At 45.3% G+C, this 15,005-nt stretch overlaps 4 protein-coding genes across 5 annotated transcripts; 1 reads left to right on the top strand and 3 right to left on the bottom strand.

Annotated features, from left to right (window-relative positions):
* Positions 1-194: 194 nt before the first annotated feature.
* hspb2 (heat shock protein, alpha-crystallin-related, b2) lies at positions 195-2,620 on the bottom strand. Its single transcript, XM_023813613.2, has 3 exons — positions 2,543-2,620; positions 2,294-2,412; positions 195-756 (listed from the first exon to the last, which is right to left on the bottom strand). Exons 1-3 carry the CDS (start codon positions 2,563-2,565, stop codon positions 341-343), a joined length of 558 nt encoding a protein of 185 aa, XP_023669381.1. The 5' UTR covers positions 2,566-2,620; the 3' UTR covers positions 195-340.
* A 2,227-nt stretch (positions 2,621-4,847) lies between these two features.
* On the top strand, positions 4,848-10,396 carry cryabb (crystallin, alpha B, b). Of its 2 annotated transcripts, none has more exons than XM_023813558.2 (3): positions 4,848-5,173; positions 7,597-7,740; positions 8,219-10,396. In XM_023813558.2, the coding sequence occupies exons 1-3, from the start codon at positions 4,982-4,984 to the stop codon at positions 8,420-8,422; spliced, it is 540 nt and encodes a 179-aa protein (XP_023669326.1). In that variant the 5' UTR covers positions 4,848-4,981; the 3' UTR covers positions 8,423-10,396. The 2 variants fall into 2 exon arrangements, with proteins under 2 accessions (XP_023669326.1, XP_023669327.1); XM_023813559.2 differs by having other exon boundaries at positions 4,852-5,173; positions 7,618-7,740.
* Positions 10,320-11,973, bottom strand: cfap68 (cilia and flagella associated protein 68). The gene is made up of 3 exons (XM_023813560.1): positions 11,328-11,973; positions 11,166-11,232; positions 10,320-11,001 (listed from the first exon to the last, which is right to left on the bottom strand). The coding sequence occupies exons 1-3, from the start codon at positions 11,538-11,540 to the stop codon at positions 10,811-10,813; spliced, it is 471 nt and encodes a 156-aa protein (XP_023669328.1). The 5' UTR covers positions 11,541-11,973; the 3' UTR covers positions 10,320-10,810.
* Positions 11,974-12,083: 110 nt separating this feature from the next.
* On the bottom strand, positions 12,084-14,177 carry mia (MIA SH3 domain containing). The gene is made up of 4 exons (XM_023813561.2): positions 13,974-14,177; positions 13,355-13,488; positions 12,477-12,587; positions 12,084-12,381 (listed from the first exon to the last, which is right to left on the bottom strand). The coding sequence occupies exons 1-4, from the start codon at positions 14,101-14,103 to the stop codon at positions 12,358-12,360; spliced, it is 399 nt and encodes a 132-aa protein (XP_023669329.1). The 5' UTR covers positions 14,104-14,177; the 3' UTR covers positions 12,084-12,357.
* Between the last annotated feature and the right edge of the window lie 828 nt (positions 14,178-15,005).

Genomic DNA, 15,005 nt, shown 5'->3' with positions numbered 1-15,005 from the left:
TGCAAACTTAAGGTGCGGTTCCTCTTCTTGTGCTTCTGAGGTATTTTGCCGAGCTACATGTAGTGCAAAACGAATAAACTAAAACTTGGCACACTTATTGGCCGAATATTATAGTCAAACATCTGGGGTATACAATAACAAAACGGTGCAATAATGTCTCTTTTGTGACCAAAGAAGGGACTGTGCTGTCGTCCTTTTGATTTTATTGCAGACTTTATTCATGAATTCACAACTCATAATCCTGCTAATACTCATAATCGGCACAAAATGTAAATAGCAAACATTTTTTAATTAAAAGTAATATTCGTATTGCTCCAACATAATATTCCTTTATTTTCAATCAAGATGTCTTTTCTCCTTTCTTAGCCACATTGATCTTTACGTCGTTGATGACCGGCTGGAGGTCATCACTCCTACGCGGTGCTTCCAAGCAGAGAATGCCATCGTGAGAAAGCGTAGCTTTCATTAACAGGGGGTCCACGCCCAGCGGCACAATGTAAGTGCGCGTGAACTCACGGCTGACGAAGCCGTGCTGGTCCAGCCTCTGGCCGTGGTGCCCCGTCACCTCCAGCAGATTGTCCACGGTGCGCACGCTCAGCTCGTCCGGCGTGAACTGGCACACGTCCAGTAGGACTCGGAACCAGTCCTCCTCGCACTCCACCTGCGAGAAGCCCCGCTCCAGCTGCTTGTTGATCCGGGGGCGGATGTAGTATCCGTGGTATAGCGTGGGCGCCAGTAGGTCCTGAGGACTCAAAGCTGGGAGAATGGTGTATTGTGGGGAAGATGAACATTTAGTTTGTTTTTACGTTAAACCACCAAAGAACAGCAATATAACGTAATGGAGCTCCTTTCTCATTAACTATTTTAGGGATTACTTTTATACTGAGTACTCTAAAATAATGATATAAAGAGAAAAATTACACACACTCTGTTAAGACAAAAAACAAAGAAATAAATGTTTATATATACCAGTGGCCTGTATTATAAAGTGAGGTTACTGGCTTCTCGGGGTAACTTGCCGGATTTAACTCAGTCTGGACGAAATGTAAATTAACAAATATGAAGTCCATTTGTAACTGTGTTGCCTTAAATCTGACAAGTTACCCCGATAAGCCAGTAATCTCGTTTTGTAGTAAAGGAAACAAATCAGATTATTTGGAGATTACATATGACAAACAGCTCCTCTATGTCTACACTTAACAGGTTTTAATCAAAGCAAAAAAAAAAATCTGTAAGTATTGAAGTATTCAAGTGCAATTGTAGCTCTAAGTGGAAGTAATAAGGAAACTGTAGCAGCTGAGAATGTTACATCTTATTTAAATTCCCCTGTTGCCATATATTTTCTCCCTGGAACATTTAAGTACTTTCAATATTTTGTGAAAACTGGCTTCCTGAAAAAAAATATTGCATGGGAACATTGCCATTGCATTATCGATTTATGTGAAAACTGGAATCTAAAAATAAAGCTTAAATACAATTCATTAACGATTAGTATCCCCAGAAAAAGTGATGTTGGTGTTGTCATGACTTTGATCTATTTTCATAAGGTGATGCTTGTTAAGTCTTTTAATAGTTCAGATTGACTGGCCTTGGGTTTGTTCCATCTCCGAAGAGGTGAAGTGGCTGTTTATTTTTGGATCGGAGTTGGGTATTCTCTTTCAGTTACGTTAGCGTTAATGAAACTCATCCCCGCAGCCTAGTTTCATCAGAAAGCTAAGAGCTGAGGTGCGTCACAGGGAAAATGCTTAATGTGTCAAAGTCCTCTCATGGAGAATTATGGCCCATTCCATTCCGAAATCACTTTAACAAGACTGCTGGTTTCTCTGTTTTCAATGAACCATGTTCTGATCCTGTGCTCTCTGATTAAAAATTTATGTAGAGAGACTTGGTACAGTAACCAGGACTCTAGCCCACCAATCTGGAGGGGCACCACGTTTACCAAAGCGGGAGACCCAGACGGATCATTCATTCAGCCAGAGGTCCTGAAATGAACTCTGAACTTTTGCTGGGTAGTCCTAAATCCCTCGTGAAATTTGAGCTAATGGAGGTACGTATCGCTTGTTCAAAAGATGTCATCAGATAATTGTGGGCGACTCGTAAGAGCAGTAGCCAAAAAGTCACCCGGACTGATTCCAATGCCATCATTTGTGTAAACATGATGCACTCCATCCCGTGTCAACACAATAGTCTACAAAGTTCTAGAAAGCGCAGTGTCTTTCCTGTTCTTTAGTATGCTGTGCTGTGGCAACGTTTCATGGGAACGCTGGGGAAAAAATAATAATAATTCCCTTACCCTCCCCAAAATTCTGGTCGTAGATGCGACTGGGGGAAGCCATCTCATACTCGGTGCTCATCGGGTAGGCGTGGGGTACGGTGCGCTCAGCCATGCTGACCCAGATACGAGGAACGACCCTGAGGAGAGAGAAGGAGGGGGGAAAAAAACAATCCGAAAGCCTGAGAGAAATGGGGAAGTAAATAAAAGGAGCCGGTGTGAAGGAAGGACTGAACTTGTTTCTGTGAGAGAAGGGTAATAAAATGCTACCAGGAATAGCTCCTGTCAGGCATGCCGGCGTGGAGACCCCCCCAGCAACGACGTTTACATAAGGGGGTACGCCGCTAGGGCATTCAGGCAGCCTGATCAGTTTAATAGCCCCAAGGACTCCAAGACAGACAAGTGAGCAGCTGATATTTCCAGCATTACACTGACGGGGAAAAAGCTCCAAAATGTGTCAGATTACGTCTCCGGAAAAGCGCCGCGTCGTGTGAGGGCTGAATTTCACAAAAACACTGAAATAGACAAGCGAGTTAGAAATTAGTCTCCTTTCCCTCGATGGCTGAGAACATGCTCTCTGTCTGCCTCCAGTGAGGTTATGAGTCGTTGTCAAAACATAAAAAGACTTTAATAGCTGGGTCAGAATGAGACATGGCTTTGTGCTTTGAGTCCCTTTGTGATGACTGACCAATCGGGGACCACCATTGTCACAGGCACCGCTAAAAAACAACAACTCCCCCATTCTTAGTTTGAAAGTTAGATATACTGTTGATTAACTTTAATGTTGATTTTATTTATCTGTTGATTTATCAGTAGAGGTACACAATCTATTGCAAGTGTTCTAAATCTGATATATTTGTATTATATCCAATAGTTATGATATAATAAAACAATGATCATGGGGTCATTGATATTCTATAAACCCCAGCACGGAATCAAATTAGCCCTATGATGGGTTGGCACTACGTCCTGGGTTGTTCCCTGCCTTGCACCCATAGCTTCCAGGGTAGGCTCCGGACCCCCACGATCCTGCATAGGACATGTCGGTACAGAAAATGTGTGGATGCATGGATGGATGAATTAACGTAGTAGTTATCAAAACATCCCATTTCCACATATCTCTAATCTTATGTATCCGACCTTAGAGAACCTCTCATCCAGCACAGTATCTTGGTTGTCTGGAGTCTGAAGCCCATGCAGAGGGAACACAGTCACACACACTAAGGGCAAGTTAGAGTCACCAGTTCACCTAACTGGGTGTTTTTTGACCGCAGGAGAAAACATGCAGACATGAGGAGAACATTGGAATGTCATTCACTGATGACAAAGAGCTAGACTCAAACCCACAGCTGTGAGGAACCACTGCTTGGCACAGAGACACCAAACTGCTTTTCTAATCAAATATATGATTATTATGTATGGCTGCACTGTTTATTTGAAAGAAAAAAAATAGTCACACACTTCAATATTTCGTTGGACTGCCCTTAGCTCTGATTATGGTGCACATTCGTCACTGCAGTGTTTCCATGTGCTGATGCAACATCTCAACACGTTTTTCACCAAGATTTGCATTTATTTCTCATCAAGATCTTGTATTGATGAGTTGAACCACTCCATCAAGTCTTCTTCAGCAAATCCCAGACTTTCAATGGGGTTAAGGCCAAGACTCTGTGGTGGCCAATTCATGTCTGAAAATGATTCCTCATTCTCCCGGAATCACTCTTTGATAATTCGAGCCCGATGAATCTTGGCATTATCGTCCTGGAATTTGTCCATGCAAAATCCATTGATGGGATAACCTGCCCATTCGGGAGATTCAGGTACTCAGTTGACTTCAATCTATTGCTGCATTACATTGCTTAGCTGTAATAATGATCCAGTCATTTGCTCCCTAAGTACTGGCTGATTTAAATTCAAAGTGACTGACTTTTTTGAACAGGCAGTGTATATTGCCATCTAAAGGATATCTTGGGAATGACTAGGTGACTCTCAGCAATCCCCCACAGGCCCTGGGCACACTCCAAGACCCGAGGGCGGGGCCACCCTGTGGACTATGCGCTGACAGCGATGTGTCCTGGCGTTTTTCATGGGGATTAGCTCTGTATAGAGCTCGCCCCAGCAGAGTCTAGCAGTACAACACTGGCCCCCGCCTCTCATATAATCACAGACTCATCACCTGGGACTCAGGGGACAATGCCTGGAAGGGCAGGGACCAGAACTGGTGGGGAACGGGTTCAGCAGAGCGTGGCAGAGTTAATCCGCCCCTGGCACATGGGGGCGCCCTGATCGGGGGCCAAGTTTCAAAAGCCAGGGGCCAGAAAATCCTGGGCCAGGAGTTGCTGCAGACATGCACACAGAAAGTCATTCCAGCGATGTGAGCCTGAAGGAATCAGCATGAGGCAAACCCTAACCCCCCCGACCCCCCCTCAAACACACACACAAAAATTGCTGGAGTCTGACTGAATGAGATCACATCACTGGTTTAAATAAATATGCGGTGAATGGCACGGAAGAGGGAGGGAGAGAGAGACAGACAGAGGCTAGTCATTCGGGAGGGAGGCCAAAAAACTGTTTACATCACTGTTCGAGAAGGATCAGGGGGAGGCTGTCCGGCTGGCACCGGCTGGTGGCTGTGGGTATATAAAAGCGGGCAGGGAGAACTGGGCACTGAATTTGGCACACAGAATAGCCGTGCCACCCACAGACGAGATGGACATCGCCATCCACCAGCCCTGGCCGCGCCGCTCATTCTTCTCCTCGTTCTTACCCAGCCGGATCTTCGACCAGCATTTTGGGGAACCGGTGCCGGAGTCAGAGCTGCTGCCGCCGTTCCCCTCGCTGTACTACAGCAGGCCCTGGTTCCTGCGCCTCTTGAACTGGGGCGACACCGGCCTTTCGGAGGTGAGTGTGTGGAGGACGCCAGAGGTGGAGTGAAGGCGCCTGTACTGGTCAACACCAGTCAGCTCATTAGGCGAGATAGGCGGCCACCTTGGGTGCCATTTCCTGAGGGGGTGTCAACTTATCGAACTGCCACCACCCCCGGAAGGCTTCACAGCTGGCACAAGGAGCATGTAAAAACTGAGATGAAGTAAAATTGGGGGATGATGTTTGCCAGGGTGGGGTTGGGGATGGAGCACTGGTGGGGAAGCCTGCCCAGCACCCTGCAGAGGCTTTGACTGGCATTGGTGCCAACCAGTATTTTCGACTGATGTTACGTCCCTCCTGAGCAACAATAACTCAACCTTACTAATAAAGTTATAGTAAAAATCGACCAGCTCCTAAGCCAATGGTACTGTAAGGTGGTAACCACGGCAACAGCATGGCACTCAGTGTAGCGAGTGTTTTAGACTAGATGAAGGTGGAGTACGTACTGGAGTCATTTATTGAATCACATTTTACTGTAACTCAACATTAGAGCATTGTGCTGACGATGCGAAGGTTGTGTGTTCAAATCCCAGGGAGCGTGCATAAATTGTAACCCCTCTATTGTAAGTTGCTTTGTATAAAAGTGTCAGGTTAATGAGTGAATGATATAGCTGATACTTTTTTGCTTGCCATGGGGAAATTCTCTCCTCCAACTCTAGGTGTGAGCAAGCTGGCTGGAAAGGGCAGCCACCTGTTATGGGTGTAGGGTTAAGGGTTTCACCCAACGACCTATAGATATGCTGAGGCTGGGCTTGAACCAGCAATCTTCTGATCACATGCCCAGAAGCTAAGCCCACTGAGCTACACACTGACCCTATGCTACCCCACATGTTATGTAATACAGACTATTTTTAAAAAGTGCACTGTCACACTACTTTCCACAGTGATAATCCAGGCCCCGAAAAAACCTTAAATCCTTAATGCTTTTGTTACGAGTTTTCAGTTCAGCACTGAGCTGCAGGTGCCCTAACTTTCCTGGAGAACGGTAAACATTCTCTGGCCACCTAGTCTTATTGTTACATCACGATAAATGCAGCGCAATTCATATAAACGCTTGATAAATTAACCCCGGTTAACCAGCCATGTGACGATGCGAGTCACTGCACTCGGGGCTAAAGGACGCAGTGCCCCAGGGGCATGTGTGACTCCCGAGGGTGTCTCTGAGCTCAGAAGACTGTCGGCTTCTTCCTCGACCTGGTGGGTGGTGATACAATGTTGCCTCTCGCAAAGAATCCAAGAACATCTGCCCACAGTCAAAGTGAGAACAGTGGTGGCTGCTACCACCGTGGCATTCGTGCTATGAGATGCTCACGCTCGCGGTCGCTACAGAGACTGCAAGCGTGGCTGCATAGATGCTGCCATTGCCATGCATCAGTGCAGTGTATCGCGTGGCACATCGCTAACCAGAAACAGATCAAAACTCAAAATTTGACGACTACTGCACGATTGTGAAGTTGCAATATCATACATACATACATAAAATAAGGAGCATTCATATCGAATAGTGAATGTGGAAAATGGATGGATGGATTAATGCAATGTTTCCAATCCCAGTCCTCAGGGACCTGTAGACAATCCACATTTTTGTTCTCCAGTACCCAACACACTCGTATCAGGTATTCTGTGATTCTTGATTGGTTGGGAGCTGGGAGGGAGCAAAAATGTGGACTGTCTCGGAATCTTCATGGACTGGGTTGGGAAGCGCTGCATTAATGGATGAATAATACAGCCATGGGAAAAATTAAGAGACCACACTATATTTTTAAACAAATCTGCATTTTTAAATCCTGGTTTAATCCTGGTTCTGCTTGCAGAAGGCTACACTGAGCAGCAGGTTGGTTCCAGGTTCAAAATTTCTAAGACGACAATACACAAGAATAAGGTACAGCAGGAGACACTGGGAATGACCATATACCAGCCAGGTGATTTTCTCATGCCAGAGATGACTGTTAACTTATCTGAGATGAATTGTATCTCATGAATTGTAGAATGATGTCAAATGACCTTCAAAAGCAATGAGAAACATTAAGCGCCAGTGTGAGGTGCCCTGCTAGGACAGTTCATATCAGGTTCCTAGAAGCAGGACTGAAGTCCCATAAAGCAAGGAAGAAGCCCTTCAATAATGAGAAACAGAGAAGAACCAGGCTGGAGTTTGCAAAAAAAATAAAATATTATTCACAAACACACACCCATAAATTGAGAAATAAGTGAAACAAAAATTGTGTTGTGGTCTTTTATTTTCTCCATGGCTGTATTTACTAGTAATACAAAGTACTATCAGTTGTAAAATAATAAATACTGTGTTATTATCTGAGTTATTTCATTGAATTGCACACTGCTGGATCGCTCTGGTTGCAGTGGAGTGAAAGGAGCCAAACTCCTCTACCCCTGTCTCACAGACCTCCGTCACCTCTTTGCAGATGCGCATGGACAGGGATGGCTTCGTGATTAATCTGGACGTCAAGCACTTTTCCACGGAGGAGCTGTCAGTCAAGGTCAACGGCGAGTTCATCGAGGTCCGAGGGAAGCATGAAGAACGCCAGGCAAGTGGCCCCCTGGGGGGGGGGGGCTTGTCTTCCCAATTACACATGTTCAGGCCTCAAGCTGATAAAATGTGGCTTTCATTTTGAGGTACTTGTGAGAAATATAACAAGCAGGGAATGAGAAAGAAAATGAATGAGTCAGAAAATTATACATACATTTAAACCGATCGAATGAAGAACCTCACAACAGGTGCATACATCAGCATATGATGTTATATAATTCTGGAATCCTGTGCAGGAGATTCCCTTGTGCAGGGGATTCCCTTGTGCAGGGGATTCCCTGGCCTTAAACTGTGATGTCACACTGAAATAAAACAATAAAGTCAGAAGATAATGGTGGAAGGTAATTTAAAACTCCTATAAGCTGAGGAGGAGTAAGAGGACAAACCAAACTTGGTAGGAGGCTGTCATTAGCAAGCTCACCCCGTGAAAGGTGGCCTAGATCAAGCTAGAGCGAGTGTGTCTCCCTTCCGGCCAGGACGACCACGGCTTTGTGTCGCGGGAGTTCGTCCGGAAATACAAGCTGCCGGCGGGAGTGGTGCCGAGCGTGGTCACCTCCTCGCTGTCCTCCGACGGCGTGCTGACCATCACGGCGCCCCGCAATCTGGACGACGTCCCGGAGCGCAACATCCCTATCACCCGAGACTACAAGCCTGCGGTGGCCTCATCACAGAAGAAGTAGAGCTGCTGGTGTCTCCCCACCAAAACACCCCCACCTGCCCCTCAAACCCCCCACCCCTGGCTCCATTTTAGTTTCACCCTCCCCCCTCCCATGCCTGAGTTTCCAACCCACACCCACTCTTCTGAAGGGTCATTGCTTCACAAATGTGCCTCCTGACTTCCTGTCACATGACCAGCCTGTTCGTGATGGGGTCTGTAATAGTGCCTCCTGACTTCCTGTCACATGACCAGACTATTCTAGATGGGGTCTGTAATAGAGCCTCCTGACTTCCTGTCACATGACCAACCTGTTCTTGATGGGGTTTGTAATATAATGAAATGCATGTAAGCTTGTGCTTGTATACCTACAGTATGCATGTGTGGATGTTCTGTGTTTTCCTCAAATAACTGACAGTTCAAAAATATACCAAAGACCGATTGTATCTGCTGATTAAGTGTGACTGCAATACCCGACACCAAATTTCCCACATGTGGCATCAATAGGTGTCCATGCCCACTGGAAAGAAGAGAGGGTCACAAATGCATGCAACGGAACTGGTTTACATCCCATGTGATTTGTGGGGGGAACAAAAGTCGAGCTAGAACATGCAAATGAGCTCTGAGTTCATAAAGTAACAGACCAAAACACTGGATTCTACCGCTAATGGTTAATTACTCTTCATTTTAAAATGCTAACTCAACCTGACAGATCTTAGGTTATGAGTAACTATGCTCCAGTCACAGAGTCTGCGATATGGGTGTTTGGTTATAAATGGGGCCTGGTCTCATGGATGGTGGTTTTGACTGGAATGTTGGTCACCGAGGACCATGGGGGACAGAGAAAATGGTTTGATGTGCATGAGCACGATGGCCATGTGTCTACCCCACTTTTGACGAGATTGTGTAACTCTGTTAGTCCAGTTGTAATATGTATTGGACTAGTGTTGACTTCAGAGTGTAAAATCTTCTGAGTTCCTGGCTGGGTGTTAACTGTTGGATGAGACGTGATCATCATGATAAAAACTGTGAGTTTGGGCCAACGTGCCGTTGTGAGGGGCGAGGTTATCTAAAATATCAGAAGCATTGTTTGCACATTCCACCTGCAATGAGTTAGGTCCGGTGAAACTACTGAGCTATATGCCAGACTCACAAGTGGCATGAGATCAGGAAGTCTGCATTTAAGTGAGGCCAGCATTTGGTATTTCCAGTGGGACCAGATACAAATAAGGAAGACACATTTTCACATGCCTTTACTGTAACTCCTGCAAAACAAGAACAGAGATAAGGATGCTTGACCCTCTGTCAGTAACAGACAAATGGTTGCTGATTGGCTGAGGAGGGGTAGCTGATCCAGGCATGGAAACATGATCGGATGCTGTGTCGTTGGAAGCCTTGGAGGATAGGGCAGGCATTTAGTCTATCGTTCATGAGGGTATGAAAAATCCCCTGTAGCCAGCAGCCCAGATTTGCTGATGATTTTCAGGCTATTCTGCATACTTTTTATGTTTCTGCAAAGGGCTCAATTGGATAGACATACTCTGTCTTGGACATTTGGACTCCTCCAGTTTATCTAAACACTTCCTATCTGAAGCTTTTCTTACAGAACTCAGTGACAACTTCGGTTTTGGTTAATGACAACAAGGTGTGCAACACACTAAGAACAGCAGGTGGCGTATTGGTTGAGGTATCGCAACCAGCCTGTCACAATGGGAAAATGTTGAGGGACCAAGGTAAATTCTCACAGGGTAGTGACCCCACCCCTTCCCGTTCACAGGTCAGTCTCTGAACCTTACGTAGGCTATGAAGCTAGCAGTGCAATGAGTGATAAACTGGGCCAGGTGACTGGGGTGAACTGGGTTTCCCATTAATTACCATTCCTCTGCCATTTCCATCACTTCATAACCAAACAATCCTCACAATCCCTGTTAACACAATAGCTTTATTCATTTGTGACAATAACAGAGAAAATAAAGAAAAGTGGTTAAAAAATGACAAACTCACTGTGACTTCTTCACCGGATGATGGATCAGCCATTATTCAAGGGATTCACAACATTTTCTTTTTCAAAACTGAAATTCTTTGGTTTAATTCACCTAAATAATGAAACATACAACATTGAGTCCATAACCTCTAGACAAAAGAAGACCCGAAATGAGTTTGATTTAAACTCTGGGTCTGTATCCATACATGTAAACACGAATATCCAAAAGCTCCAGCCTTTAAAACTATCAGGGGTCCTTTCTGTTATTGACCCTCACAGCTGTTCAGCAGTTTTCCCGCAGCATAAATTATGCACACTGGAAAATGCACATACACAAGCAAGTCAAAATGTTTTGGTCACAAAAGTCGCCTTTTCCGCTGGATGGGGGTTTGATTAATGTACAGTAGGTTGATGATTATCGCACCAGGATTAACCTTCCTGGTGGGAGGAGGGAACAGCTCCAGGCTGAACCTGCTGAGCAGATGTGGCCCTGGTCCTGCTCCGATGGTGCTGAGGATCTCGGAAGTCTTCTCTGTAAATGGAGTTGGGAATACACTTCACATGCGGAGGGTCTAGTTCAGGCTGGTGACCCGGAAAGCTGTGAACCTCACGCTTCAAGCCTGAAAATGTGAAAAACATCATTCAGCAGAGGCAGACAAGATATCTGCTGGATTTAACCAACACGAGTGTCACAATTGCTATGCATTGTATCACGAATCTGTGGCTGATCCTCATATATAAGACGCGTGACCAAGGAGTTGACAGAAATCCTAAAACACCTTACCAGAGATACAATGGTGCCTCTCTGTGTTGTAGCTTGATGAGTATGCCGTTTCAAAGTAATGGGCAAACTATAAAAAGTAAACAAACAGTTAATACACATGTGTAAATAATTCAGCAAAAGCAGCAAAAACGCGTACCTCCATGATTAGCCATTAGTTCTCACCTGTGACGGCAGGGGGCGCCGTTGAACTAAACGACGGATGTCGAAGCGTTCCTCACACCAGTTGCCAGTAAGGGTGCAGTTGGAGTACGCATCTTCACTGGTGGAGCAGCGCCAGCCGTACTGGCCGAATTTGTCGTCTTCTCCTAAGTCCCGCCACACTTCTCCTTGACCAGAGGCACGGAGCATATAGTAGAACGCGGCGCCGTTCTCCATCCCTGGATTGTCTATGTTGAAGTCTTGTAACTTTTGAAAATGCGCCTTAAACGCTTCGGTAAAAGTCAAATTAGATTAACTGTTTTTGGTATTACCAGTTATATTATAAGAACACCGCAGCCATTCGGATGTTATATATTGATCGATAAAATAAGATAAAATAAGCTGAATATAATAATATATAGAAAAAAATGCTCGTGAAATGGTAGATGACCGAGCTGATGAAGACACCTTCGCAGTAAATAAACCCTTGCCTTGTAATACCTGCTATCCCAGCGATACTACCAGGATATATACATTGTTGTCGCGTTGCCATGGATACAGAGCCCTATAGTCCACATCACAAACGCGCAAAATCTCATATGCGTTTTTTCGAAAAAAGAAAAACCTTCTTCTCAAAACCCCAAAATAATCATTCACATTTAATTGCTTCGCATATAAATCTCTGATCACACATGAATTTTCCATTCCGACGATGGCTGCATGGCATGGCACAAGGCAATCCTCTACAAACGTGTAAAAATGACACAAACAAGACACTACTTGAGAGCAGCGTATTTATTAAATGAATAAATGCGATGATCAGATATTTATGAAAGATATTATAAGATAATAATGTAAAATAAAGATTCTATTAAACTTGGTTCAAGTCCCTTTTGGGACTTTACATTAAGCATAATGATGCCTTTTTCCAAATCACCGCATCACAGCGCATGAACTAGCTAATCTAACAAGCATTGTGAACATTGTAAATGTGGATTTAGATGTGCAGGATCGCCGCGGATGACTTCAGTTTGACCACGGCCGCCAGTTTCACTCATGAGCAGTAAAAGTCCCATTTCTGTTAAAAGGACGAAAATGCGATCGTGTGGTTTTTGCGGACAGAAAATAACATTTGAGATTATGGCAGGTGAAGTGGCACAGCGAAACACCTACGTCCGTCTCGACCTCCACCGTGGCCGGCATCAGCGCCTGGGTCTCCTGCACGACGCTGCTGGGGAAATGTCCGATCCGAGCCTCCTGCTCTCCGTAGTACGACCCCTGAACCTGGAGGGTGACAAAGAAAATGAAAAATTAAGGCTCCCTTTGCCGACAGACCCGATATTTGTTGGAATTTTTTTCCAATAGGTTTAGTTTGTAAAACATTTCAAATATTAAAAACAAACACGGAGGTTCAAGTAAATAACTGTAGAGCGATCGTATTAACTACACGAGATATGCAAACAATTTATTCTACTGCGCAAAAGTCATAGGCAGCAAATGAAAATACTGTTTAAATTATCTACATGTTGATGTAAAACTAAGCTACGATGTCTGTCAAAGTGTGTCAGCTTAACCATGTCAAATCTTCTCGTGAAGTCCCAGTGTTTCCAGCAACCATCCAAATATACACATGTATCTTTAAATGCACCATTAGCACACCTCATATAGCCTATCAATATCTCGTTAACTTTTTCAGCTAATCAAGCTAATTAATTAGATTGAAATTTATTAAATACATGGAAAGGCTGAGGTGCCCCGGAGGAGAGGTTTGGGAACTGAAGCTGTGTTCATCTAACCATCCAACTACACATCAGTGACTTTTTGGAGGGAAGAAATTTTTACTAGTTTTCATTGTATTGCCCTTAATTTGCATATGTTGTAATGCTAAATTGCCTTTTGTTCTGAGCAAAAGTTCACCTGCTACCCAGATAAATGGCTATAAACACTTCTTTTGACTGCCTAAGACTTTTGCGCAATACTTTTAGTTTTATTTCTCTTCATCCTTTGCTTGACACCCCTTCCTCCTGTGGTTCCCTAGCGGAGAAACTCACGCTTCCTGCCCAGAAGAGATTCCCGCTGTCCTTAAGCATGGCGAACACGTAGACAACCTGGCCTTGTCGGATGGGGATGAAGCGGCAGTCCTGGGGGTAGAAGTCCTCCAGGGCGCGGGCCATGAGTATGGGATCTGAGCATAGACGAGTACGGGATCTGAGCATAGACGAGTACGGGATCTGAGCATAGACGAGTACGGGATCTGAGCATAGACGAGTACGGGATCTGAGCATAGACGAGTACGGGATCTGAGCATAGACGAGTATGGGATCTGAGCATAGACATGAGGCACTAGTGTTGCATTAGGCTAACATAAAGCAAGTAGGCAGCAGCTCTTTGTGAAACTGGAGCAGCACACTGACGATTATCTGATTCATGGATATTTTTTTTACCCACCTGCACACCTATAAAGTTATATGGGTTCTCTATAGTACAACATCAGTCTAGCATGACAGAACCGACCCACGAGCTGTTGTTTTAGTTACTCATAACGAACCTGGATTGAGAGGATAGTCTCTAGGGAAAGGAAAATGAGGATCCATTTTTTTACATGTGTTGGTGTAATAGCGCGATGTGATTTCCCGAAGCGTCTGCGAGCGTTCTGGAGCGCATACTCACGGCTGCATTCCGAATCTGCACACAGCTTCCTGTCGGAGAGCTTGGGCATCTGCCTGCCTGCGCAGACGACCCTGAGTGCTATACAGCACAGCAAAGCCAGCAGGGTCCAGCAGATCTCTCTGCGTGCCATCTTCAGAGTCCGAGGTGGTCAGTCTGCAGAGAGGGGTACACGGACGAGTCATCCAATCAACCCGCTGACTCCGCCCACAGCCACACCTCCTCACCCCCCATAGCCCTCAGGGTCTGCAGGCCCCTCCCTCATCAGTAGAGTTTGGACAGACACTCTTCTTGCATTTTTCTCAGAGCCCCTCCAACATAGGTCTGTTAAACCTGGAACACAGAGGAACAGGGAAGGGTTAAATGTCAAGGGTGTGACCCACCCCCCCACCACCTTCATGTTCAAATGGGCCCATTCAGTCAAGACCAAGTGGAAAACATAACATATAATTAACAGGAGGGCGGGGGGGGACGACTCACTGACAGTCTCCTGTTTGTTTGAATTTGACCCTCCCCCCTCCTGCCCCTCACCTGCTGTGCTGACCCAAATTTACCTCCCCAGCCAGTCACACTCCACCCTCTGTCTCGCTGAGCCGGACCCAGCCAGAACTCAGTTTGCTCTGCTTCCCGGTTAAAAACACTGACAACACCCTAATTGCACAAGCCTGCAAATCCCCTCCCAACTAATACTTTGTGGAAGCGCCTTTCGCATTTACTACAGCAGCAAGTCTATGTGAATCAGTCACAATCAGCTTTGCACTCCTGAATTTTGAAATTTTATCCCCATCTTCCTCGTGACATAGGCCAAGCTACTTTAGATAACTGGGGAATCTTTTAATTTCAGATATTTACCCTATACTAATTCTCTAATCGTTTTTCTCTTAGATATCCAGCTCAGTTGGTTGATCATAGATGTTGTGTTGAAGTCTGTAGCTTTGGGGGCGTGGCATGTGGCTCGGAGGCTTGGTCCTCGGCGCCTGTGATTGGAAGGTCACTCCCAGCTAACAGGGATGTTCCCAGAACTTTAGCCAGTGT

This window comes from Paramormyrops kingsleyae, chromosome 18 (assembly GCF_048594095.1).
Source record: "Paramormyrops kingsleyae isolate MSU_618 chromosome 18, PKINGS_0.4, whole genome shotgun sequence".
In the NCBI taxonomy this organism is placed as follows: Eukaryota; Metazoa; Chordata; class Actinopteri; order Osteoglossiformes; family Mormyridae; genus Paramormyrops; species Paramormyrops kingsleyae.
This window is presented reverse-complemented; position numbering and strand designations above follow the sequence as displayed.